This window comes from Periophthalmus magnuspinnatus, chromosome 24 (assembly GCF_009829125.3).
Source record: "Periophthalmus magnuspinnatus isolate fPerMag1 chromosome 24, fPerMag1.2.pri, whole genome shotgun sequence".
Taxonomy (NCBI): domain Eukaryota; kingdom Metazoa; phylum Chordata; class Actinopteri; order Gobiiformes; family Gobiidae; genus Periophthalmus; species Periophthalmus magnuspinnatus.
Window position 1 is genome coordinate 25,884,877 of NC_047149.1, and position 26,253 is coordinate 25,911,129.

Genomic DNA, 26,253 nt, shown 5'->3' on the forward strand with positions numbered 1-26,253 from the left:
CCAATTCACTTTCTATTGAAAAACTGTCATTTTGGTCTTAAATGTTCGTATTAACCCTCTACATGATCCTGGGGTTTTTATTTCACTATTGTGTCTGTAAATCAAGATATGAACATAAAAGACAAATCAGACGCCTTCTTTCCCCGAGGTTGTTCAAGCTAGCGTTAGCAACAGGTTTGATTGACAGAGTTGCTAAGCGCTCGCCTCCTGCCGAACCAGGAAGAAGGGGCATTACCTTCAACAACCTCGCTTCTAATTGGCTCTCTGGTTGCTATGATACTCGCGGTCGGAATTCCAAACATGTAACTCGGCTTCAGATTAGCTGCTATAACTGCTAGCCTCGATTAGCTTCATTTGACTGGAGCTGAACGCTGTGGGTGACGTCAGACTCGCTCGGTCCACTTCTTTATACAGTCTGTGATGTCTCCATGGAGATTGATAAAGCTAATGTCATATTGTGGAGTCAAAAATATACAATAATCTTAATAATTCAAAACAGAAGTCATGTATTTAAACCTGTTATTTCCTCTACATCCTGGTCTCTCACATCAGCGCCTCCTCCTCGCCGCGCCGCAGACCGTCGCTAAACTCCCGGTACGTGAGTCCGTCGGCTCTGGCCCCGGTCGGACGCTTGTGTTCCAGGTACATGGCTCGGACGTCCCGCGGAGGGTCAGCGACGCTCCGGGTCCACGGGGTCTCTGTGATCCCTAGCAGCTCCCGCACACGAGCGCAGATCACCTGTAGGGGGCACACCGGGGGGCAGGCCTTTGATGAAGAACATGTTTACAGCGTCAGACGTAACACGGGTTTAATAAGCGCTCTGACTGAGAGGGAGATGGAGCCACGTCGTGAGGTCAGAGAAACGTTATTTTACTTCAGAGGCCAGAATCCACAGCACTAATGTTATATAGATAGAGTTTGCTGCATGTATAACTCATTATCTAGACAATATTTCAACGTTTTTACAATTATTCTACACTTAAAGCTACCATTCGTGATTAGACTAGCTGACCCGCTCCTGTTGCATTCTCACATATCACCACTAGAGGCTGTCTACATTACCATCGTCTAACAGTGTGTGAGGTTTGTCCTGAAGAAGAGCAGAGAGCACAGTTCGAAGTACCGTTCGAAGGACCCGGCCGACGAAGGGTACTCCTCTGTGTAGCCGAAATGGGACAGGCCCACGCCGCGGCGCCTACTTCAGCCGCCGTCTGTGCGCTTTTGTTACGTCGCTTATGTTGCGTCGCCTAGCAACCGTGATGACTGTCGACTAATGAGCCATACGACCGCTCACTCATGACCTAAAGGTATAAAACGGACGCTGACATGATTACAGTTTTACTTTAATTCTTTATTATTTCATTGAAGAAGAGTCAAGGTGTCGTCGGCGTCGCAAACGTTTATTTCTGTTTAGATTGAATGAAGTGAGGAATTAATCTTTACTTTCATCAACAAATATAACGTTCAAGGTGATTTTTCTCAATTGTAGCTCGTATTACTGTATTTTCCAAACTATAAGTTGCAGTAGTATAAGTATAAATCGCACCAGCCAAAAAATGCATAATAATAAAGAAAAAAACAAGTATTTCACATATAAGTCGCATCTGAGTATAAGTCGCACCCCTCGGAAAATACTGTATATAACTTTTAGAAAATATACCTTGTTTCCCCCATCGGAGTCATGAACGGTGCATGATGGGATATGGCAGTGCCCGAAGTCTGCTCGGACACACGCTTTGTTCACGACCGATCTCCATGGAAACGCAGGGTACATTTGTCGGCTGCATTCGTCGGGAAAAGCCTCGTCGCGCCGGAAGTTACGTCAGTGCCCTTCAAATGGGACACGGCCCAGGTGAGTCTGAACAAAGGCCAGGTGAAGGGAGGGGCCAGGCAAGGGAAGGGGGAGGGGCCAGGCGAGGGGGAGGGGCCAGGTGAGGGGGAAGGGGGAGGGGCCAGGTGAGGGAAGGGAGGAACAGGTTGCACTTCTGACATCTACTGGTGAAAAAAAATCAAATAAACCCACAGATAGTAGCTTTAATGCCAAACAGTGTAACATTTTAGCCAAAAAAGCCTAAAAGAACGGCATGTTTTTTAATTTTTTATTTTACATACTTTTAAACTTCTAAAAGCGTCCTTACTCTGAGTGGGGTCGCATCTCCACAAACCTGACACTTATTTGACCTGGAAGTTGAGCTACTAGTACTTGTTGCCATGGAAATGTCATTCCTTTGGCTGTAATATTCCACAGTATGACATTAAATTAATCTATCCTCATGGAGACTGTTCAAGTTTGACTTTATGGAATCATACAGGCAGCACGCCACCTCCAGAAAGTTACACGTTGTTGCTTTAAAGTTTCAGTTAGTGATATTTGTTAAACTTGGGGTTCTAGTGTAAAACAGCATCGTAGGCAAAATAAATAACTGTAAAATGCACTTTAGAATAAACCGTCTTTGGGGAAAACAGGTATCAGTGGTGAGATAACGTTTGGTTCATAATTAAAATGCTGAAAGAAGCGATTACCTGTCGAGCGCGCGCCAGGAGACAGGCCTTTGAACGCCACATATTTACACGAGTTATAACCCATTTAGAGAGCGCTCCAACCGAGACAACGACGCAACAGGCGATTTCACCAAGATTAAAACATCAGCAAAGCCTCGCAGCGCGCACGGCTGAACTGAAGGACGCGTTTCTTAAGATTCCAAACAAAAATCTCACTTTGCTTCGAGCTGCGGATGATTAATAGATGAAAGGGATTACGGTTTGTTTTGTAATTAAGACATGGTGTAGAAGGGCGGCTCCGTTTAAGGAAAACATGGAAATCACAATTATTTAAATAATTATGGAAATCAGTATTACTAAAACGCGACGGTGGCTCGGTTGGTAGTGTGTGTGAATGTGCGAGTGGTTCCTTGAGTGACATGAAGATGGAAAAGCGTTGTATAAAAATGTGCCCGTTTAGAATAAAATGATAATTTGCTTTGAAAGAAACCAGGGTCAGGGCTTAAAACGATAAGAACGAACAAGGTGAAATCGAAGAAGCTGATGTATCTGGCAATAAACTTAAACTTTACAGGTAGCAAGTGTCATGATCTTCTTCTTCTTTTTCTTCTTTTAGTTGTTTTACGGCGGTTGGCAACCATTGTACAGGAGCATTACCGCCACCTACTGTTCCGGAGTGTGGGTCAGAATAGGCTCACAATCTGATGCGCAATTAAGTAAATTAAAAAAAAAAATTAAAAATGAAATACAATAAGATAAATAATAATAATAATAATAATAATAATAATAAATAAAATAAAATAAAAGTGAAAGTGTCATGATTCCTGTCTGTCCTGCCTTTTTTTCTGTCTTTTTCCCTTCCCTTCCGTCTTTTAGCCTGGAGCTGGGGTGGAGATCTTGGCTCCTCCCACACACACCTGGAGCTAATCTGCAATCAGCTGCACCTGGAGAGGATAAGACGAGCCCAGACCTGACACTCGGCGCCTGATCGTCTGCGTATCTCTGTGGGACTCCCTGCTTGGCTCTGTTCATGTTTTTTTTTTAACTTTTTGACTTTGCTAAACTGGACACTTTTTAACTCCTCACCAGATCCTGCTCCCTGGACCCGTTCAGCTCTCCCGGTCCTGTCCGTCCCGTCTCAGACCCTGCTCTTCACGCTCTGTCCCTCGACCATGGTAAACACCCCGCTCCCGACTCATCGTTTGATCTACTGTCATTTTTGCCCTTGCACTCCTGTAAATAAACACTGTTAAACCCTCGAGTTCTGTCTTTTTGGTCCCTCCTGTCAGACGTTACGACAGAAAGTCAAATCCAATGAGTAACTTCTCCACTTGAACGAAACCTAAGCATTCATTTTAACCTCGATGACTCAATGTTACTAACTGAACTTTGAGTTGGCTTTGTGCACATCAGCGCCCCCTTAACCTCACTCTTAGCGTCACTACTTCCCATCCAGTTGTATCTCTACGAAGATTTTTGCAAGAATAAATATTTAAAGATCAGACAGTGGACAGGGAGCAGCAGGTGGATGTCACAATATGTTAAATACGACGCAAATAAAATTAATACTTCACCAGAGGACACGAGAGATGTTTGTCTCAATGCTAATGCTAACTTTGAGACATAATAAATATTAAAACAACGCCACAAACTTAAGTATTCTACATTTAAAAATAACTGGGTAGTTTTTATTTGAACTACTTTGAATTTTAATAGGTGGTTTATTTTATGCTTTCCGATTTTAATAAGTGACTGTTTTATTGTGCGGCCCTGTGTAGTTAGAAAAGGCAGCGTGACCACAGTGAGTCTTGGTCCTGAGCGCTTCACTGGAGGATTGTGCATGTTTTAGGTTGAGGTAAACTTAGACAATGACAGTGGAGCCTTAACCTCCTGAGACCTGGTGTCCTCATCTGTGGACAACACATTTTGGGTTGTTTAGGCCACAGTGCAAATTTTTAGAAGAACAGCAACAAGAACATGTTCAATTTTGAATATTTCTAAGAGTTTAGAATATTTATTTATTTTATATTACATTTTGATTGTATTTTTTATTTATTTATTTTCATTTTTTTATTATTATGTTTTTATTTTTTATATTATTGTATTTCATTATTTATTTTTTATTTTTTTAATTGTATTTAAATATATATATTTTATTTTATTTTATTTATAGGCATATGTCTTCCTGCACCTGTCAGCAGCACAAATGAGACACATTGTTCCTAGAGGCACAATTGTTTCTCATTTTGTTTTTTTACACAAAATATATGTGTTCAAGCAAATAACGTCCTGCAAGAGCTCGGGTCTCAGGAGGTTAAATTCTCTTTCATTCCTGTCGTCTAATGGCAGATTAAGAAAACATTTTACTTATACTTTTGACCATATACAAACAGATGGATTTGTTTGTTAAAATACCAAAACTTTAAGAATCTAGGTTTGTTTATACCAGTGTTTGTTTCATTCACGCGTGTCTGAGTAACACTTTATTAATCTGTTACATCTACAAAGCTCAAAACGCTCTGTTCCACTTTGATGTCATGAAGTGGTAGTTTTTTCAAGTTAACAGCTCATTTTACCTTTTAGTTCAGTAGAGATTGGCAATTTCAGGGGCTGAAATGATCCAAATGATTTTAGAAATGAAGGTGTGTGGAGTTTAAAAACACAGTGGAGCACTTCCTGTATCACCACATGATGACATCACAAGTGGAACAGGGTGTTTTCAGTTTGAGAGAAGACCTCAGCCTAAATATGCAGGTTTGTTTGTGTGTTAGACATGTGTGAATGAAACAAAACACAACTCCAGGTCTGTTTGTGATGAGGAAACAACATTAGAACACACAAAAATAGTTTAATATGTGCCCTTTAAATATTTCTACTCAAACGAAATTATAAAGTCTATTCAAGTTAATAATTAAATCAATCTTACCTACTCAAACCTTAAACTGTAATTATAAATGTGCTTTAATACCTTCATGTGGTTAAAATCAGTGATCCCAAATTTTGGCAAATTGCTGCAGTTCACAAGAATGAGTTTCCTCCCAGAGATAAAGTTCTCAGTGAAGCATTCCTGCAAAAAAAGCACAAATAAAAACATATAAGCTAATTAAAACAGATTTCCTATAAGTTAAACATTATGCTAAAGGTTTCTGCTAACCCACTTTGTACTGTGAAAACCCCAAAGACTCAATCCACTTAGCAACGTCCTGACAGCTCCACTCCAGAAAAGTAAATTCATTCATTGTAGTGCGCATTATATTCTTAAAATATCACACATTAAAACACGCTGTTAGCTGCTAAGTAACGTAACAAATATTTAGAGAAAACAACCGCTACGAAGTCATTTTTATCTCAAGAAACAGACGCCAAAATGTAAACGAGTTTGTGTTTGTAGCAACAGCCAATCAGCGTCTTTTATTTCTGGGCGGGTGATAGAAGACGTGATGTGATTGGCTGAAGTGGTGAGTAGCGCCGCCCAAATATACCGGAAGTAGCTGCGGAAGCTTTTGCGGATGTGTAGATCAACTGGATCCTAGCATTAAGGTGAAGCTGACTCGCAGATGATTTATACGTCTGCTCCATCTATAACACCGTGTCTGTGGCAGCGTTTATGCTAGCTCCTGTCGTCCTGCAGGTTACTTGAGGTCTTTGGAAACATTAATTTTACACAATGGCGGCGCTCTTTCTTCGGTCGCTTTGCACAAGAAAGGCAAGTAGCATTTACGTTACGATATGTCGAGTTTGAAGAAGTAATAAGTTAAATTTAGGTCGCGGGGAACCAGTGCAGTGAAGGTTACACGCTGCACATGCACTGCTCTCATAACTCTTCAAGTTGCATGCAAACTTAGGATATCTATACATTAAATCCACATTTTGGGTGTTGTATTTGTAATATTAAAGTCATTTTGTTGTTCTTACAGGCTCCCATTCACTTTGGTCGCATGTGTTACTCCTCTTCTTCAGTGGTGAGGAATTAAAAAACAAGACTGGTGCAACTTTCTTTAATTTTGCATCTTCTCCAGCACAAACAAAACCATTTTACAAGACTGAGTTAATCTCTAACTCTTTAAAATGTTATATTTAAAACCAGGAGACTATTAATAATCTACTGACTCAAGTGCAATGTAAAGAGTGTGCAAATGTAATCATTCATTTAATTGTTTATGTTGTTTGTTTTTTTTATATCTTATTTAGCCCACCACAAAACTGTTCATAGATGGAAAGTTTGTCGAATCTAACACATCAGAGTGGATTGATATTCACAACCCGGTAAGTGGTTATTATTATTTTTTATTAATTAAGTTATGTAACAACATTAAAGCAACACACCATTTTGAATTAAAGAAAGAAAAAAAAAGACCTTGCATGACTCATAGTGCAATCTCGCCTTACAGCAAGGTCTCTGGTTCGATTCCCGGATCATGCAGGGCCATTGTGGAGTTTGCATATTCTTCAAGTGACTCTTTTTAACTGCTGTGAATTCCTCTATCACAAAAACATAGATCCACACCAGGTTTCCTCTGTCCTTTTGTACATTCTTCTTTGCAACTATCCTGGTTAAAACATAAAGAAAACATAAGAAGGAATGTCAAAACACTGCAGTCACCGTGGAAATCGTGCAAAACTGTCAGCCATACATTAGCCAAGGCAATGTTAAAAAGTAAAGGAACTGCACTGAAACAATCTGATAAAGTCCTGGGTCACGTTTGGTTAACACATTTATCACTCTGTACAGTCAGAATACTTTTGAATGAGTGTCAAGTTTAGTAATTAACTTCATTATCTCCATTGGTTAATAATTATCAGCATTAGCGGCTAGCACCTCCATTGGTTTCACATTACGTTAAGAGAAACTTCTATTAAAGGGCCGATATTCCACTGTTTTCTGATCTGTTCTGATGTTGTTTCCTTGTCACAAACAGACCTGGAGTTGCGTTTTGTTTCATTCACACATGTTTAACACACAAACCTGCATATTTACGCTTAGAAGTTCTTCTCTCAAACTGAAAACACTGTGTTCCACCTTGTGATGTCATCATGTGGTGATACAGGAAGTGCTCCACTGTGTTTTTAAACTCCACACACCTTCACTAGAATCATTTGGATCATTTCAGCCCCTGGAATTACCAATTTTCTACTGAACTAAAGGTAAAAGGAGTTGTTAACTTTAAAACTACCACTTGATGACATCACAAGGTGGAACATTGCATTTTGAGCTTTGGAGATGTAACAGACTAATAATAAAGTGTGACTCAAACATGTGTGAATGAAACAAAACACAACTCCAGGTCTGTTTTTGAGGAGGAAACGGCATTAGAACAAAGCAAAAATCATAATATAGGACCTTTAGTGTGACCGTGATGTCACAGTCCCGACCTCCACTGGTTTGATTTTGGTTTTGGTAAATATTGTAGTTTCCACTCATTTTTGTCTCGCCGCAGCAGTCGCCCTACAGGGGCTAAACAAAACTGTTGATTTAACCAACAGGAAGTTAGAATATCAAACAATGAAGCAGTTGTTGCAGCCTAAATATGCGGGGGACAGTTGAAATTGTCTAAATAAACCTAGATAAACCTGTTCAAAACTTTCTCTGGCCTTGTCCCTGAGTTTAACAAAACAACAGTGGAATTTTTCTAATCTAGTTACATTTGTTTTTGCTGAACACTATTTGCTGCTTAAAAAGAAATGCATAATTGAAATCTATTATTTTAACCAACCAAAGAGCCAATCCAGAGCGAGGTTGTTGAAGGTAACGCCTCTTCCTGCCATTGGTTTAGCAACGCTGTCAATCAAACCTGTTGCTAACGCTAACTGGAACAACCTCTGGGAACGAAGTCGTCTGATTTGTCTGTTATTAATGTTCATATCTTGATTTACAGACACAATAGTGAAATAAAAACCCCAGGATCATGTAGAGGGTTAATACGAACATTTAAGACCAAAATGAGTCTGACAGCAGCAGAGACAGAGGAGACAGATTTTCAATAGAAAGTGAACTGGAGCCAGAGTCAGTGGAGTCAGAAGTGCGCACGTGAGCACGCTTTGGCTATTGCATTAACTGTGTCCATTTATAAATAGTCTATGTAAACCCACATGAAAAAACTAAGAAATGCACTGAAAAATACATTTATAACAAATCGAATATAGAAATTTTAATGATTTATCAGATTCAGGTTAGTTTTGTATCGTAACACCTGTTGTTATTTTGCAAGAGAAGAAAATTAATATTGAAAGCTATTTTTTGTTTGTTTTTAAATGTAATCGAGACAGATGAAGCCTAATCTCGAGGACTAACTGGTCACTTCTTGTGTTCCCCTCTCTACCCACAGGCCACTAATGAGGTCGTAGGTCGCGTCCCTAAAGCGACTCAGGAGGAGATGTTGGCCGCCGTGAACTCCTGCTCCAGAGCCTTCTCCTCCTGGTCTGAAACCTCCATCTTAAGCCGACAGCAGATCTTCCTCCGATACCAACAGCTCATCAAGGACAATATTGTGAGTAAAGAACTGGAATTATCATTTATTTTACAGTGTTGGGTCTTTGTAGGTTTGAGGACGGGGGAGAGGACGGGGTGTAGAGAGAGGACGGGGTGTAGAGAGAGGACGGGGTGTAGAGAGAGGACGGGGTGTAGAGAGAGGACGGGGTGTAGAGAGAGGACGGGGTGTAGAGAGAGGACGGGGTGTAGAGAGAGGACGGGGTGTAGAGAGAGGACGGGGTGTAGAGAGAGGACGGGGTGTAGAGAGAGGACGGGGTGTAGAGAGAGGACGGGGTGTAGAGAGAGGACGGGGTGTGTAGAGAGGACGGGGTGGAGAGAGGACGGGGTGGACAGAGGACGGGGTGGACAGAGGAGAGAGGACAGAGGACAAATTTGTGTCAAGATCCCTGTTTCTCTGTAATTTTCTCCACTTGATCGTCGTCGTTTTCTGATAAAAGTCCAATAATATAAAAGTTGCTTAAAACTTATTCATAACATTAGAATCATAATCCTTCATATCCAGAATATTTTAAAGCTGTCGGCGACTTTAACGTGACGTAAACTTTAATCGTAATTATTATTTTTTTGGCCACGATAATCTCGACACATATTCACACGACGTCACCTCATTTTAGGAACAAAGTAGATCTGCAGGATTATTTTTCGACGGACGCCACGGAGCCGACACTGACGCCCGCTCTGCGCCTCTGGAACTACATTTCCCACACACTTTTCTCCAAACTTTCAGGAAAAAAAAACGTATATTAGAAGTTCAAATGCTCAGGGACAAACGTGGAAACTAATGACCCCAAGATCTGTCATTTCTTACTTTAAAATCTGCTTCATAAACTACAAAGTCCTAAAACGATGGCGCTGTGGATATTAGTTAGTACGTAGCTGGTTATTTTTATTTATTTTTATTTATTTTTATTCATAGAAGGAAACACAATGAGAGCACTTGGACTTTCTTTTTCATGGCCGCCCTGTTTAAAACACAATACAAGCTGAAAAAAACGAACAAAACAAGTGTACAAGTCCATATAAAACATTAAAAAGCACGTAGCTGGTTAGCCTCCGCGATGACTTTGAACTCCTAATATTTTAATTTTTCGACAAATCTATGAGAAAAATGAGTCGAAATTAACTTCCGTAACCTGAGCAGGCGTCGCTGTTGAGCTCCATTAGCGGATGACAAAGGTTGCATTTTTGAAATACCATCATTTTCTCCACAAACGACAAAATCTCCTGTTTTATTCTGCATAAAAAGTGCTAAAAGTTCTGAAATGTGCTTCTTTTATTAGTTCAGATTTCAGTCTTTTTGTCATTTCCTCTGGACTCGAACTTTGAACAGAATCCGATTATTAAAACAGAAAAAGTTATAGAGCTAAATGATTTCAGTTATTTTTAAACTTTGACCTTTCGGGACCTTTTTGTGTTTCAGAAAGAGTTGGCCAAGATGATCACTCTGGAGCAGGGGAAGACTCTGGCCGACGCAGAGGGCGACGTGTTCAGGGGCCTGCGTAAGTACGACGTAAACGCCACGCTCTAAACCAGGACTGAACCAGGACTAAACCAGGACTAAACGCGACGCTCGGCTGCTCTTTATGAGGCTGTGGAAACGCGAGGTTAGACGGTTTATCCATGAAACACTCGGGGTTAAAATATAAAACCAGGAAACGTGAAGAGATGAGACCAGGATGAAAGGACCAGGATGTGAGCGGTGGAAACAGGAGCCTCATGGTGCGTTCAGCAGGACTAAACCAGGACTCAACCCAGGACTCAACCCAGGACTCAACCCAGGACTCAACCCAGGACTCAACCCAGGACTCAACCCAGGACTCAACCCAGGACTCAACCCAGGACTCAACCCAGGACTCAACCCAGGACTCAACCCAGGACTCAACCCAGGACTCAACCCAGGACTCAACCCAGGACTCAACCCAGGACTCAACCCAGGACTCAACCCAGGACTCAACCCAGGACTCAACCCAGGACTCAACCCAGGACTCAACCCAGGACTCAACCCAGGACTCAACCCAGGACTCAACCCAGGACTCAACCCAGGACTGAATGACAGATGAAACCAGGACCTAAAAAAGCAGAACCTTAGTCCTGCCTCGGCCCCGCCTCAGTCCATGGGAGTGGATCTCTCCTTCTCTGTTCTTCTACTCAAGTTTTCTCTTTTCCCTCTGGGTTTTTGTGAGTTTGTTCCTGCAGGAGGAGGGTCTGAGGGCAGGGGGCGCTCTGGGACAGCCCTCCATTATTTGCTTATTTCCTATAAATGTCGGTTAATCTGTCTGTTATCGACCAGTGTCTGCATCACTATCGGATTTTGTAACTTTCTGTTGGCTAAATACTGTGCCATACTGCGGTAAATTCCAGACAAAGCATTAACATCTCCATGGAGACGAGACCCTTCCAGTAGGAAACGTACTCGGCGCAGTTTAAGCCTGTAATGGCGGAGGAAGAGGTGAAATCGTTTGCTGTGGTTTTACAAAAAGACGGTGTTTGTGAAGAACGTGTGAAGGAGCTGGAGCGACTGCGGTACCTGTGGTTTTGTGCCAAACTCATTTCTGGGATCTCTCGTCTGAAAAGCGCCGCTCACCTGAGGAGCGGCTGCCAGCTCCGCACCAATTAAACCAATGGCGCTTGACGGTTTATTACGACTTCATGAGGCGATGGGCGAAAATGGTCATTGTTCAAATAGGGACGAAATCACTAGATGAGTCATTCTGCTGGAGATATTTACATTTGGATTTCAATTTAAAACGAGTAAGTGGGGCCTTTCTGTAATAATCCCCATCTGAGCAGTTATGAAATGCGGCGTACGGCGTAAAACGAGATAAAGGCAGAAGTTTAAAGGGGCGGTGTCGCGCTGTGTTCTGATTTATGTTCTGATGTCGTTTCCTCGTCACAAACAGACCTGGAGTTGTGTTTTGTTTCATTCACACATGTTTAACGCACAAATAAACCGGCACATTTAGGCTCAGTTCTTCTTTTCTCAAACTGAAAACACTCTGTTCCACCTTGTGATGTCATCGTGTGGTGATACAGGACGTGCTCTGCTGTGTTTTTAAACTCCACACACCTTAATTTCTTGAATCATTTGTGTCATTTCAGCTTCTGGAGTTGCCACTTATCTCGACTGAACTAAAGGTAAAAGGAGCTGTGAACTTAAACTACCACTTGATGACATCACAAGGTGGAACAGAGCGTTTTGAGCTTTGGAGATGTTACAGACTAATAATAAAGTGTGACTCAAACATGTGTGAATGAAACAAAACACAACTCCAGGTCTGTTTATGAGGAGGAAACAGCATTAGAACACGACTTAAAGCTCAAAAGAGTCAGTTTTGTGTCATATAGTCCCTTTTAAAGCACATGTGTCAAACTCAAGGTCCCTGGGCCAAATGCGACCCGCCACACCATTTTATGCGGCCCGCGACAAGGTAAATTAAAAGGCATGACTGTCTTAAAATATCAGTTTATCAAGAGATGCACAGATAAAGAGCCATTTTTTCATTTCATTTGTAACTTGAATAGGTAATAAATATAGAAACGGTTAATTAACAAGATTAAAAAGTTGTTTATTTTTTGGTTACATTTAGATTATACGGTCTTACAGTTACATCTGGCCCTTTGAGAGCAACCATTTTGTTGATGTGGCCCTTTGTGAAAATGAGTTTGATACCCCTGCTTTAAAGCAACACTGTGTAACTTTCTGGAGGCGGCGTGCTGCACTTTACTCCATGAAAATAGAAAGCTAAAATATGACACTTTGGAACATTCTCCAGAGAGATGGATGCGTTTTATGTCACACTGTGGAACGTTTTAGCCAGAGGAACAACACTTCCATGGAAAACGAGTCAGGTTTGTGGAGATGCAAGGCTGTTTACTGTAAGGATGCATGTTCTTGTATGTTTTTCAGTGCAATAAAACATCCAAAATGAAAGTTACACAAAGGTTGGGAAATAGTAAGGTTAGGATCCGTCTCCAGGAAGTGAAACGTTCCTGTTTTTTGTTTGTTTTGTTCAAATATTTCAGTTTTAACCCTGTGCATTTCACCGTCTCTTCTCTCGTCCCATTCCAGAGGTGGTGGAGCACGCCTGCAGTATCACCTCCCTGATGCTGGGGGAGACGCTCCCCTCCATCACCAAAGACATGGACACTTACACCTACCGGCTCCCCCTGGGCGTGTGCGCCGGCATCGCGCCCTTTAACTTCCCCGCCATGATTCCTCTGTGGATGTTCCCGATCGGAATGGTCTGCGGGAACACGTACCTGATGAAGCCTTCGGAGAGGGTCCCCGGGTGCACCATGCTCCTGGCCAAAATGCTGCAGGATTCCGGGGCGCCAGATGGTACTCTGAATATCATCCACGGGCAGCACGCAGGTGAGGGACCGGAGGGAGCGGGCGCCATTCGCCAAACCATCGGACTGTGAAATGAACTCTGGGAATTACCGGGTTTCGAATTACATCACAACATGGAAAAGTCCTGTAGAGTTTAATTAGTCGCTAAAGGAGGTGGAGCACAGGTGGAGGCGAACGCACAGGTGGAGGCGAACGCACAGGTGGAGGCGAACGCACAGGTGGAGGCGAACGCACAGGTGGAGGCGAACGCACAGGTGGAGGCGAACGCACAGGTGGAGGTGCGATTCCAGCTCCCACCATAGAGGAATACTGCCATTATGTCCTTGGGCAAGACACTTAACTCACCTCGCCCCAGTGTCTGTGATGTAAAGTGATTTGAGTGTTTTTGTCTTCCTTTTTCTCTTTTTTCTTTTTCTCTTTCATTCTTTTTTTCTCTTTCTTTTTCTTTCTTTCATTCTCTTTCTGTCTTTTTCTTTCTTCCTTTCTGTCTTTCTTTTTCTTTCTTTCTTTCTCTTTGTTTTTCTTTTTCTGTCTTTCACTGGTGTGAGTGTCTGATGTAAAGTGCTTTGAGTGATTTTGTCTTTCTATTTCTTTTTCTCTCTCTCTTTCTCTTTGTTTCTTTCTCTTTGTTTCTGTCTTTTACTTTCCGTCTTTCTCTTTCTTTGTTTCTTTTTCTTTTCTTTCCCTCTCTCATTCTTTCTTTTTTTCTTTTTCTTTCATTCTCTTTCTGTCTTTTTCTTTCTGTCTTTCTTTTTCTTTCTTTCTCTCTTTCTTTCTCTTTGTTTTTCTTTTTCTGCCTTTCACTGGTGAATGTCTGTGATATAAAGTTCTTTGAGTGATTTTGTCTTTATTCTTTCTCTTTTTCTTTCTTTATTTTTTTTTGTTTCTTTCTCTCTTTCTTTCTGTCTTTTTTCTTTTCTTTCTGTCTTTCTTTCCCTTTCTTTCATTCATTCTTTCTTTTTCTCTTTTTCTTTCTTTCTGTCTTTTTCTCTTTCTTTCTTTTTCTGCCTTTCACTGGTGTGTCTGTGATGTAAAGTGCTTTGAGTGATTTTGTCTATTTCTTTCTGTCTTTCATTCTCTCTTTCTTTTTCTCTTTCTTTCTTTGTCTTTTTCTCTTTCTTTCTTTCTTTCTTTTTCTCTTTGTTTTTCTTTCTTTTTCTGCCTTTCACTGGTGTGTCTGTGATGTAAAGTGCTTTGAGTGATTTTGTCTATTTCTTTCTGTCTTTCATTCTCTCTTTCTTTTTCTCTTTCTTTCTTTGTCTTTTTCTCTTTCTTTCTTTCTTTCTTTTTCTCTTTGTTTTTCTTTCTTTTTCTGCCTTTCACTGGTGTGTCTGATGTAAAGTGCTTTGAGTGATTTTGTCTTTCTATTTCTTTCTTTCATTCTCTTTTTATCTTTCTTTCTTTCTTTTTCTCTTTTTCTTTCTTTCTTTTTCTGTCTTGCACTGGTGTGTCTGTAAAATGCTTTGAGTGACTTAAAGGTGGAAAAACACTATAAAAATGTGCGTGAGCTAACGACGCACAAACTGTCACACGGTCAAAGGTCAAAGGTCAGAGTTGTATTTTGAGTGATTCATGTTCGAGTGATCCTGTTCTGTCGGGTTTCAGTGCTTCAGTTATTACCATAGACCAGGGACGTCAAACTCAATTTTAATCAATTTCACCGAGGGCCACATCAGCAAAATGATTCGTCTCAGATTTGCAAAGATATAAAAGATCTGTCTGTGTAAATCCATAACTCCTGATACATTTAAATTTACCTCGTCACGGGCCACATAAAACGACATGGCGGGCCGCATTTGGCCCCCGGGCCTTGAGTTTGACACATGTGCCATAGACTGTTTATATAAATGGACATAGCTAACCTGATAGCTGCAAACAGGACGTGATCATGTGCGCGCTTTCGGCTCCATCGACTCTGGCTCCAATTCACTCTCTATTGAAAAGCTGTCCTCTCTCTGTCTCTGCTGCTTCAGACTCATTTTGGTCTTAAATGTTCGTATTAACCCTCTACATGATCCTGGGGTTTTTATTTCACTATTGTGTCTGTAAATCAAGATCTGAACATTAATAACAGACGAATCAGACGCTTTCTTTCCCCCGAAGTCGCTCCCGTTAGCGTTAGCAACAGGTTTGATTAGCAGCGTTGCTAAGACTAGGCAAGTTTATCTGTACAGCACAATTCGTACACAAGGTAATTCAAAGAAAGACATTCACATCACACAAATCAAAACATAAATAATTACAAATAATCATCATTAAAACAGAAGAGTGTCAAGCGTCCGCTCCGTGCTAAACCGGTGATGCGAGCAGGAAGGGGCGTTACCTTCAACAGCCTCGCTCCTGATTGGCTCTTTGGTTGCTACGATACTCGAGGTCAGAGTTTCAAACATGGAACTCTGCTCCAGATTAGCCGCTATAACTGCTAGCATCGATTAGCTTCATTTGACATTTGTCCAGTCTGTAGTTATCACCTACCCCCCGTCTCCGCCCACTGCTCCATATATATGTGCAGTAAATGAAGGGTTAAAAAATATCGGACAAAAAATGCACTTTACAAAAACTGAGAGCATGACATTAAACTGATCTATCTCCATGGAGACCAGCTCATGACCCAACGAGACGGTCAATTTACAGTTTAGATCTCTGGAAAGAAGACCCTGCTCTTAGAATAACTGTATAAATGCAAAGTAAAAGCATTTCCATGGAGATGAGCTGTTGGAAAAGTCACATAGTGCATCTTTACTCACGGTTGATCAATTATTGTTAAGGCTGCAGCAAATAATTAAAAGAAAAGTACAGAATTTGCGTCCCCGGGTTCTGACTTCGTCTCATTTTTAGCTCCTTCAGACTTGTCCTGATCTTTGCGTGAGATGAAGTAAAGTTACAGAGTGTGGCATTGTGTCAGAGCTCGGGCGTCTCCACGACTCTGCAGAACCATCATTTACATAAAATATGCAGCGGGGAGAGAAGTTTAGAGGGAGAAGACGTAAACCTTTGTGTCTGACTCGGGCGTATCGTGGTTATTTTTATTTTATATGAGAACGTGGAAAAGAAAAACAAGATCTGCTTCAGTTCAGTCTTTTCTGTTTCCCAGTAAAATTCAGAAATAAAATGTCTGAAACAAACAGTCCAAGAGAAACAGAGAAAAAAACAAATTCACTTTATCAGTGATGGTTTGATTCCTTAAAGCTGCACCGTGTAACTTTTCGGGTGTCTGTGTCTTTGGTTCATCCTTCACTTGGAACATGTCTGTGTATCTTTTATTTCAGGACATGAGCATTAACTGCTCGAAATTACCGTGAAAAAAACATGATTTTTTTCTGTGAGCAGGGTCGCCTCTCCACAGACGTGACCCGGAACTTGGCCTGGTGGTGTTGCCAGCTTGTCTCCATGGAGATATGGAGATTTTCTTTCTCTTTTTTTCTTCCTCTCTTTCTTAAGAGAGTGGAAGAAAGAAAGTCTTTCTTTTTTATTTCTCTTCCACTCTTTCTTAAGAGAGGAAGAAAAAAGAGAAAAAGAAATAAACAAAGAGAAAGAGAGAAAAAGGCATTCTTTCTCTTTTCTTTCTCTCTTAAGAGTGGGAGAAAAGTCTTTCTCTCTTTCTTCTTTCTTTCTTTTTTTTTCTTTCTTTCTCTCTCTCTTTTTTCTCTTTATTTCTTTCTCTTTTTTCTTTCTTTCGTTTCTCTCTTTCAGTTGTCGAGTGTGTTTAAATTCAGTGTGTTGCTCATTTACAGTTGGATGTGAATCTCTTCTTTTAATTTTTCAGCTGGTTTCACTTTTTCTCTTTTTATTTTGTGTGAACTGATGAATTCAAATGTTAAATATATTTTCTTTTCTTGTCGTAGCGGTGAATTTCATCTGTGACCATCCGGCGATCAAGGCCGTGAGCTTCGTGGGGTCGAACCAGGCGGGAGAATATATCTACGAACGAGGGTCAAAGAACGGCAAGAGAGTGCAGTCCAACATGGTGTGTAACAGTACGACAACACAACCACAAACACGCAACTCAAGAGTGCAGTCCAACATGGTGTGTGCGACAGTACGACAACACAACCACAAATACACAACTCAAGGCTTAAAACGCAACAAAAAAAAATCACCACAAATAAAACATTTTAAATTGTACAGATATTTTTTTTTGCCTCGACTCAGAGTCAGATCAAAATTGTCCAGTGAGGTTCATCTTCTTCTTCATCTGCTTATAATTTATTTTTATAGATTCTTTTCCAGACCGAAGTTTAGTTTTTCATCCCCGACAGTTTGTTCTGCTCACTAGCGCCTCACAGTGGTCACGTGGTGTAGCTGCGATGTGTCCGGTCAACTGATTTTGAACAGGTTTTGGCGCCGCTTTGCTACCGCCGGAGACAGGACGACGGCGCCATCTACAGTCCGACTTCTTCAGGACGGTGTCGCTTGGTGCGTGAGAGCGAACAAGCCCCTCGTCCCGGTTCAAGGTCGTGTGGGAACGTTTCTGTATTTCGATTCCCTCTTTAATCCACACACCTGGGATTCTGTCCTGGAGGAGTCGGACTGCAGAGGGCGCTGTCTTTATACTGGGGGAGGCAGGACGACGGCGCCATCTTGAAACCTGTTTAAATGAGCCGACTGGACACATCACGCGACGACTCTGAGGAAGAGCGCCAGCTGAAAACGAAAATCTATTAAAACAAGATTATTCTTATGGAAATTCCCGTATCTAAAGTAAGAAAATGGCTGAAATATGAATGAATGAATTAAAAAAAAAAAAAAACATTTAAGCAGCTCAAATCAAAATGTAGTGTCTTTTGAATGGGGAAAGGTCCTGAAAGGTCAAAGCAAGTTTATTTGTTGAAAAAATACACATATTGTTCAATAGAAAATGTATTAAAGAGCCATATAAACTAGAGCGAGACGATATTTGCTCCTTTTTTTTATCGTATCTGCCGTCATCCTTACATCTCCAGCTCTGCCAGACATTTTGTTTTCGCTGACTTCTGCTTAAAGACGACACAAACCTTTATATTAACACTTAAATGTGAAGCGTTAACTGCACAAAACATGACTACACCGCTCTATTAAACATTTCTGGTTTAAAAAATGGCTGTGGGTGAGTTTGAAGTCAGTTTAAAAGGATAATTTGATGAAAATGATCAAAATTTGCCCAAAAATATCATCAGATCTTATCCTCTATCAGCTGCTCTGGATTCTAAACAATCGGCATCGGCCATAAAAAAAAAAAACAACAACAAAAAAACACATCACTTGATCTCTAATATAAACTAGATCTATTTTTGTATTTGGTCCAACTGGGGTCACAACATTAATCACAGCTACACAAAGCCTGCAATTTTTGAATTTGCATAATTTCTCCACAAACAATAAAATATTCCATCTTGTTCTGCATAAAAACTGCTGCAAACATGAAACAAAATGTGTTTCAGAATCAGAAACTCACAAACTGGGAAGGTGCTTTGGTGATAAAGTGCAACATAAAAGACTGAAAAATAATATAAAGAAGGAGAAATATAGCTATTATAACAAAATATAGACAACAACATCAGAAAAACGGTGCAAACATGACATATTAAGGTGAACGGTTTTATAAAGTGTCCAGAGTTTCTTGTATTATTTTGTCAGTTCATGTTTCAGTCTGTGGGAAAACATCATATTTTTCTAGTTTAGTTTATGTTTAATCCTTCAGTCGTCCAGGTCCGATCCATCGCAAAAGAAAAATATACAATGTGTCAACTGGACAAAACGTTTCTCCGCTCGTCCAAGCTGCTTCTTCTTCAGTTCTGGTCAGATTACTCCTGGACACTGCCTTATATCTGTCTGAAACGAGGAGCTTTGTAGTTTCAGTCTATTGTGCGCAGTGAGTCCGACTTAGCGGAGTCATTCAAGCCCCTAACGAGTGGTTTCACACCTATTAACACACTGGTTAGTCCTATTTTTTTGTTTGTTTTTTGATTTAGGTCTGAGGCTGGAGTTGAGTTTTGTCTTTATTTATTCAAGCTCATAAAAGCAGATGTTCCAGAGCAGATTATAAATAGCCAGTTTCCTTCTGCGGTCCCTGATTTACAGAAATAAATTGTGCAGTGCAGTTTATATTCAGTCGGAACAATAAGAGTGATTCACACTGTCCACTCTCTGACTCAAACGCACAAACACAATATCACACACAAAATAAAGGATCAGGTTTTTACAACGTCGTGAGTTTCATCTTGTAAAATACACATCAACTTGACACTTGTACGTTTCACTGTTACGTCAGTTCGTAGCTTCGTTTGTCTGTTTATCTGTGCGTACGACGTTTGTGACGCTAATGTTTACACTCCCGTTATCGCTGCTGCAGGTTTGTTTACCCCATAACCACTTTTTAAAATCCTCCAAAAATGTTGCATAGTTTGTTTAGTTTAGTACCGTATTTCCCGGGGCTATAAGTCGCTCTGGAGTATAAGTCGCATCAGCCCAAAAATGCAAAATAATGAAGAAAAAAAACATATAAGTCGCATTTTTTGGGGAAATTTATTTGACAAAATCCAAGACCAAGAACAGACATTTTATCTTTAAAGTCAAGTTGTAATAAAAATAATAAAATGTGGAACAACAGGCTGAATATCAGTACATCACGCTAACGTAACACATTTATATTTATTCAGCTCCATGAAGCACAGACAGAACTGAACACGTGTCTGGTTTGTTAACGTAAGATATTAACAGTTAATTTTTTATTTATTTATTTATTTTAATTAGGACAGTGCATATTAATCAACATGTCAACAAACAGCATCAATGTAAATACGCCGGAATTAGCACAATAGCTACTTTACATCCGTTGTCCTAAGGCAGGTCAGAAACAGAACATTTAGAGAAACACACAGATGAGACAAAAGTGCACAAAGGCACGACAACAAGTGAACCACAATAGATCATATTCTGAGTTTAAGATGCCCCCCCACAAAAAAAACAACAATCTAGATGTGTGAGCATGTTTGCATGTTTTTCAACCAATGTTTCAGAGTGATCAGATAAATAAAGCAGAAAAAACAACGAGTTTACTGTGGATCTCACGCCAAATCAATAAATCCATTAAATTCTTCGTCCTCGGTGTCGCTTCTGAACAACTCCACCCACTCCAGAGAAAGATGAAGCGTCGTGTAGTAGATACTGGTACAAGCCTAGAGCGCCCTCGTGTGGTTCTCAGTGCGACAATAACAAAGTCGCGTCTGAGTATAAGTCGCACCCCCTGGACAAACTATGAAAAAAGTGACACTTATAGTCCGGAAAATACAGCGCTTTTCCACCTTCAAGTCACTCAAAACGCTTTACGTCGAGGAACCACTCACACATTCACACTCACCCCACCTCACCCCCGTGTCCGTGTGCACTGGTGTATGAATGTAAGTGTCTTGCCCAAGGACACAACGATAGTATTCATCTGTGGGAGCTGGAATCGCACGTCCAACCTGTGGTCCGTGGATTTGAACCAATGATGTTTATGTCAAGAGATTCAAACCACCAATTTCAGTCTTTTTGCCAATTCTCCTCGTTTAAAATCTGAACTTTAAACCAAATCCTATTATTAAAACCAAAAGTAGCAAAGATATTTTTCCCAAATGCTTCCCAAAAACGTCCGGTTGTGTTTTCAGGGAGCGAAGAACCACGGAGTTGTGATGCCCGATGCCAACAAGGAGAATACCCTGAACCAGCTGGTGGGGGCGGCGTTCGGGGCGGCGGGGCAGAGGTGCATGGCGCTCTCCACCGCCATTTTTGTGGGCGAGTCTCGCGATTGGCTGCCGGAGTTAGTGGAGCGCTCCAAATCGCTCAGAGTGAACGCAGGTACGGAGACGTCAGGGAGTTTGTCTGGGGTGATGTTTTGTTTTGGTTGTGTATCGACGATGTAAAACGAGGTACTCCATTTTGTTACGAGTGCAGATATTCATGGGATTCAAGCTATGGCAACTGCTCTCTGTTGCCATGGCGATAAAGAAACGCAAATCAAACTAGTATCTTTTGAATGGGGAAAGGTCAGGTTTGAATTACTTTGTGTACAGAATTTACAGAATAAGAAAGACATTAAAAATACAGACAAATCAAAACATAAAAGAGAAGAGTGCAGAAAAAAGCAGAACCACCGTGCTAGCTAGCTCATTGCCTCTCAGAGCTAACGCTAACTAAATAAATAAACAACCTATTCAAATTTAAATCACTTACTATAAAGAATATTTCGGTTTCTGTTCTGTTGTATGAAAAACAGGCGCAGTGGCACAGGAATCGTTCTGTAGTTTTTTATTGTACAGTCGGGTTAAAGGCAGCGTGTGGCGAGTCTGAACACCCAGGTCTTGACGCCCGAGTCTTGACGCCCGAGTCTTGACGCCCGAGTCTTGACGCCCGACTCTTGACGCCCGACTCTTGACGCCCGACTCTTGACGCCCGACTCTTGACGCCCGAGTCTTGACGCCTGAGTCTGACGCATTAAGATTATGCCAGTGTTTTAAAATAAAAGTAAACTATTGAGAAGAAATGAGAAATATGGCCTTGACCAAAATGTAACTGTTGTGTCTGAGTTTTCTCCGATTACGAGAAATAAAAACTGTTACATGGGAAACAGTTTATACAAATATAATACATTGCTTATCCAAAGGTATTTTGTTCAGAACTAGCCGACTGCTGTGCATGTAGATTATTTCAGTTTGTGGTGGTGTTTTAATTTGTATTCATGTATTTGTCATGCCTCAAATTTAGCATTAGCGTTAGCATTGAGACAAACATTTCTCTTTCTAAACGCAGAAGTGTTTTTGCCTCATTTATTTAGTCTTTAACATCGTGTCTGAAGCATGCACCCTCAAATCACTGTCCACTGTCTTATTTTTTTTAGAGATAGAGATAAAACTGGACAGGAAGCAGTGACGCTAACGGTGAGGTTGCCAAGGTTGTACAGAGAGTCTATTCAAACCAGGACAAAATAGTCTGGAACTGATGAAAAAGGAGCAAAAGAATATTCCAGTCAAAGTTTCAAATGAAAAAAAATGTATTTGGTCATTTAGATTTCTAATGTTAACAGCCTCTATTATGTTTGTATAGCCTCACATGTAGTTCCGGCAACGGTTAATCACAGTTCTATATCACTACGCTGTGAGCATCACCACGGCAACGGGTAAACAAATGAGCCACGGTCAAGAGGGACTAGTTTAAACCAAAACAGGACATCCATGGACAGACATAAGGTTGTCAGATTTAAAAGTGAACTAGTTTCAGTTTGCAGGACCAGGGTTTAAGCGGATTAAACAACAAGGAGCATTACAACTGTTTTTAATGCCCTGACGCGGATGATGCGGAGGCGCACTACGACGTCCGGTGTGCTTTTAAGAGTAAAAAGTGATTTAAAGAGTCAGAGGTGGAGATTTTTGAGAATTGTGCTGATTTTTGTTTAACGGAAACGGCTGAACTAATTTCTTAATCTTCGCAGCTGTTTTTATTTGTGTTTGTTCAAACTATGAACATGATCAAAATAAACCCCTCAGCCATTTCCGCAAACTATAGGAAAATCTACTACTTTTCAGTTCAGTGTCAAAATATTCAAATCTGGAAGTGTGTGTCTGCATGCTAGTTGTTGCTTTCACATTATTGTAACGGCCAAACTCCACTTTGGTCTCTGAAAGTTGTGAAAAACGCTTAAACTCATTGTGTTGAGTAATTAGAATGTTGACAATATGTTAAAGTTGAGGAATGACTCAACTGTGTCTCTCTCTCTCTCTGTGTGTCTCTCTCTCTCTCTGTGTCTCTCTCTCTCTCTGTCTGTCTTTGTCTATTTTGCTCCCTGTCTCTCTCTCTCTCTCTCTCTCTATCTCTCTCTCTCTCTGTGTGTGTGTCTCTCTCTCTGTGTGTCTCTCTCTCTCTCCGTGTGTCTCTCTGTGTGTGTGTGTGTGTGTGTGTGTGTGTCTCTCTCTCTCTGTGTGTGTGTCTCTCTGTCTCTCTCTCTCTGTGCCTCTGTCTGTTTCTCTCTCTCTCTGTCTCTCTCTCTCTCTCTCTGTGTCTGTGTCTCTCTCTCTGTCTCTCTCTCTCTCTCTCCCTCTCTCCCTGTCTCCCTGCAGGAGACCAGCCCGGGGCCGACGTGGGGCCCCTGATTTCTCCGGAGGCCAAAGCTCGGGTGGAGTCCCTGATCCAGGCGGGAGTGGAGGAGGGCGCTCAGGTGCTGCTGGACGGGAGGAACGTCCAGGTCAAAGGTTATGAAAATGGGAACTTTGTGGGACCCACCATCATCCACAAAGTCCAGGTGAGACACAACGACGCACACGAATAAGAGACACACAACAATGAGCACAGTGTGGAGGGGAGGCCTTACACCAGGGCTAGGGACAGATTTGTGGCACAAAAATATCCACATCTCTACATCTGTTTGAATAATTATAATATAAAAATAAAAGGCAAAAAACTTCACCACTGCTCGACAAAACCGTCAACTCTGGTCTGAACAAAGATTAAACTGGGATTTCATTAGAGCCAGTGGTAAAGTACTGTAAATAAGTACTAATTTAGGTATCTGTACTTTACTTAAGTGCATTTTACAGTGGTACTTTTTACTTTTATTTCACTACATTTTTGAACAGGACTGAAAAGTAAAAGTATTTTTTTATTATTGTCCTGCTGAGACTCGCCGACATGTTTGTAATTTGAGCAAAACAAAAATACACAAATAAAAACAGCTAAAAAAACCAAACAAAATTCAGCTCAAATCTTGAATCACTACATTTGAAGATTTATAAGACCTCATACGTGTACTTTAATACTTAAGTAGATTTTTTCATGTGATACTTTTTTGTACTTTTACTCAAGTAACAAAGTTGAGTTGAGTTTTTCTTCCACCACTGACTAATAGAACTAGGATCAAACAAGGACTAAACCAGTACTAACACAGAATAAAACCAGGTCTAAACGAGGATTAACTAAACCAATAAACAAGAGAAACTTTTTCAACATTTGGGGGCCGGACTGTGGGCCGCATTAGATTGTTTCAAGGACCAAATCTGGCACCTGGGCCTGTAGTTGGATTGGCCTACTTTAGACTGAAGAAGTTACTTTTTTTTGTTAAACTTGTTGCTTTTGTACTGGTAGGCATGAAATACTAAAATTGTTGCTGCCTTGTTGTCACCGTGGAGATGTTATTGCTTGACCTCGAATGTTCCGCAGTGAAGCATTAAGAGTTTTTAATGCTAGAAACACTTAAAAACACGGATGAAAACTGGGGAAAGTGTTTTAATACGATCGTCTCGAGAGGTTGAGAGGCAAAGGCGACAAAACGAATGATGATATTTAAATCGTTGCCCTCTTCTCGTCACCATGGAGACGTTATTGCTTTGCCATTAATGTTCCGCAGTGTAGCATTAAACCTAAACCTCATACGTTGTGTTTTTAATGCTAGAAACACGTAAAAACATCCATTCTTACTATGCACGAGGTCGTCTTTAAACTTCAGCTGCTCGCCTGGAGACAACAGACGGAAACGGGGCAGAGAGAGTGTATTTATATGAACATTTTGTTGATTTGCGATTGGTTGAAAGGCAGAAGCGACAAAAGAAAATGGTGAAATTCTGTCTCCCTAGTTTGAAATGTGCCTCAGTTTTATTATTCCAGAGGAGAACTATTTGGAATATTCTCAAATTCACTCTGTTCTGGCCCCAAATCAAAAGGACACGATGTGAATAGAGCCTGAATCATGTTTATGCTCCTGGTGAGTTTTGGGGGAAGAGGGCTGATATTTTTCTTTCCAATTTAATTTTTATTCTGGCAAGATTTTACGTGTGAGAATTTTGATTGAAGATTGAAATAACTTTCTTTTTTTTCTTTTTTTTTTCTCTTTTTTTTTTGCGAATCTGCCGTCGAACAGCCTTGGAATGCCTCGGTATTTGATGTAATTTCCAAGTTCACGATGAAAAGTTAAACCCTCCGAGGCGCCAACTAAAATAGAAAGTATTGGAAGTTAAAATAAGTAAGAACAAGTCGAGGTTAAGACCATCGTAAAAGCGTTTTGTTGTTGTTCTTGTGAATGAGAAACAACAAGACGATCGTTGTCACCTCTCCATAGTTGGCCTACAGTAGGAATGTTTTTGAACGCATTTTTAACCAATAAACTCACCCGTTATTGAATATATGCGAGGTAGAGGAGTTTAATGCCGGACTGTGGAGCATTTCAGGCAGCGCTGTAACATCCCCAGTAGAGAGGAGCTGGATGGTCCGTGCGATTTAACTTTAACGTTTCAAATTTTGCAAGAATTCAGATTTGACTCAGATCATTGAGCCAGATTCTGTTTGCAGTTATTCCAGTGACGTCATATCCTTTGTAGACTGTGAATTTCTGATTTCCACCTCCAAGTCACACAGACACTGGGGGCGCCGGGGGGTTAAGTGTCTTGCCCAAGGACACGACGACAGGATTCAACTGCGGAAGCCGTAGTTTGTGTAAAGAAGTGGACTGAGTGAGCGTGACGTCACCCACAGCGTTCAGCTCCAGTCAAATGAAGCTCATCGAGGCCAGAGCGGTGTTAGCGGCTAATTTGGAGCCGACTGCGAGTATCATAGCAACCAAAGAGCCAATCGGGAGCGAGGCTGTTGAAGGTAACGCCCCTTCCCGCTGTAAGAATTGTTCGTTTCCGGTGTAAGCATCAAAGACGACAAAGAGACTGAAACAAAATGTCTTGGTCGTCTCTGAGCGGCAGGAGAAGACCAACACATCTGGACTGAACTGGATTTAAACTAAACTAAATCAATTTATTTATTTATTAGAACACGACAGCACTTTAAAATGACTGGAAGCACTTTACGCACTTTATAAACAGGCACTTTAGACCGTATGGAGTGTGGATTTTTTGTGATCTGTGAAGTTGTTTGATTGTTGTTTGTGTCTTTTGACCCGTTTTTAGATGTTGAGGGA

The 26,253-nt window shown here is 40.9% G+C and overlaps 2 protein-coding genes across 2 annotated transcripts in view; one reads left to right on the top strand and one right to left on the bottom strand.

The window, feature by feature from the left end:
• Nucleotides 1–543: 543 nt before the first annotated feature.
• LOC117393124 (sterile alpha motif domain-containing protein 15-like) lies at nt 544–5,741 on the bottom strand. Its single transcript, XM_055232191.1, has 3 exons — nt 5,661–5,741; nt 5,471–5,569; nt 544–738 (listed from the first exon to the last, which is right to left on the bottom strand). The coding sequence occupies exons 1-3, from the start codon at nt 5,739–5,741 to the stop codon at nt 544–546; spliced, it is 375 nt and encodes a 124-aa protein (XP_055088166.1).
• A 316-nt stretch (nt 5,742–6,057) lies between these two features.
• Nucleotides 6,058–26,253, top strand: part of LOC117392883 (methylmalonate-semialdehyde dehydrogenase [acylating], mitochondrial-like) — a 29,854-nt gene continuing 9,658 nt past the window's right edge. The window contains exons 1-9 of the mRNA XM_033991049.2: nt 6,058–6,208; nt 6,420–6,464; nt 6,694–6,768; nt 8,829–8,990; nt 10,413–10,491; nt 13,062–13,364; nt 17,189–17,310; nt 20,972–21,161; nt 23,417–23,598. Of these exons, the coding sequence (XP_033846940.1) occupies nt 6,170–6,208; nt 6,420–6,464; nt 6,694–6,768; nt 8,829–8,990; nt 10,413–10,491; nt 13,062–13,364; nt 17,189–17,310; nt 20,972–21,161; nt 23,417–23,598 (1,197 nt within the window). The 5' untranslated portion in view covers nt 6,058–6,169. The remainder of the gene's footprint in view (nt 6,209–6,419; nt 6,465–6,693; nt 6,769–8,828; nt 8,991–10,412; nt 10,492–13,061; nt 13,365–17,188; nt 17,311–20,971; nt 21,162–23,416; nt 23,599–26,253) is intronic.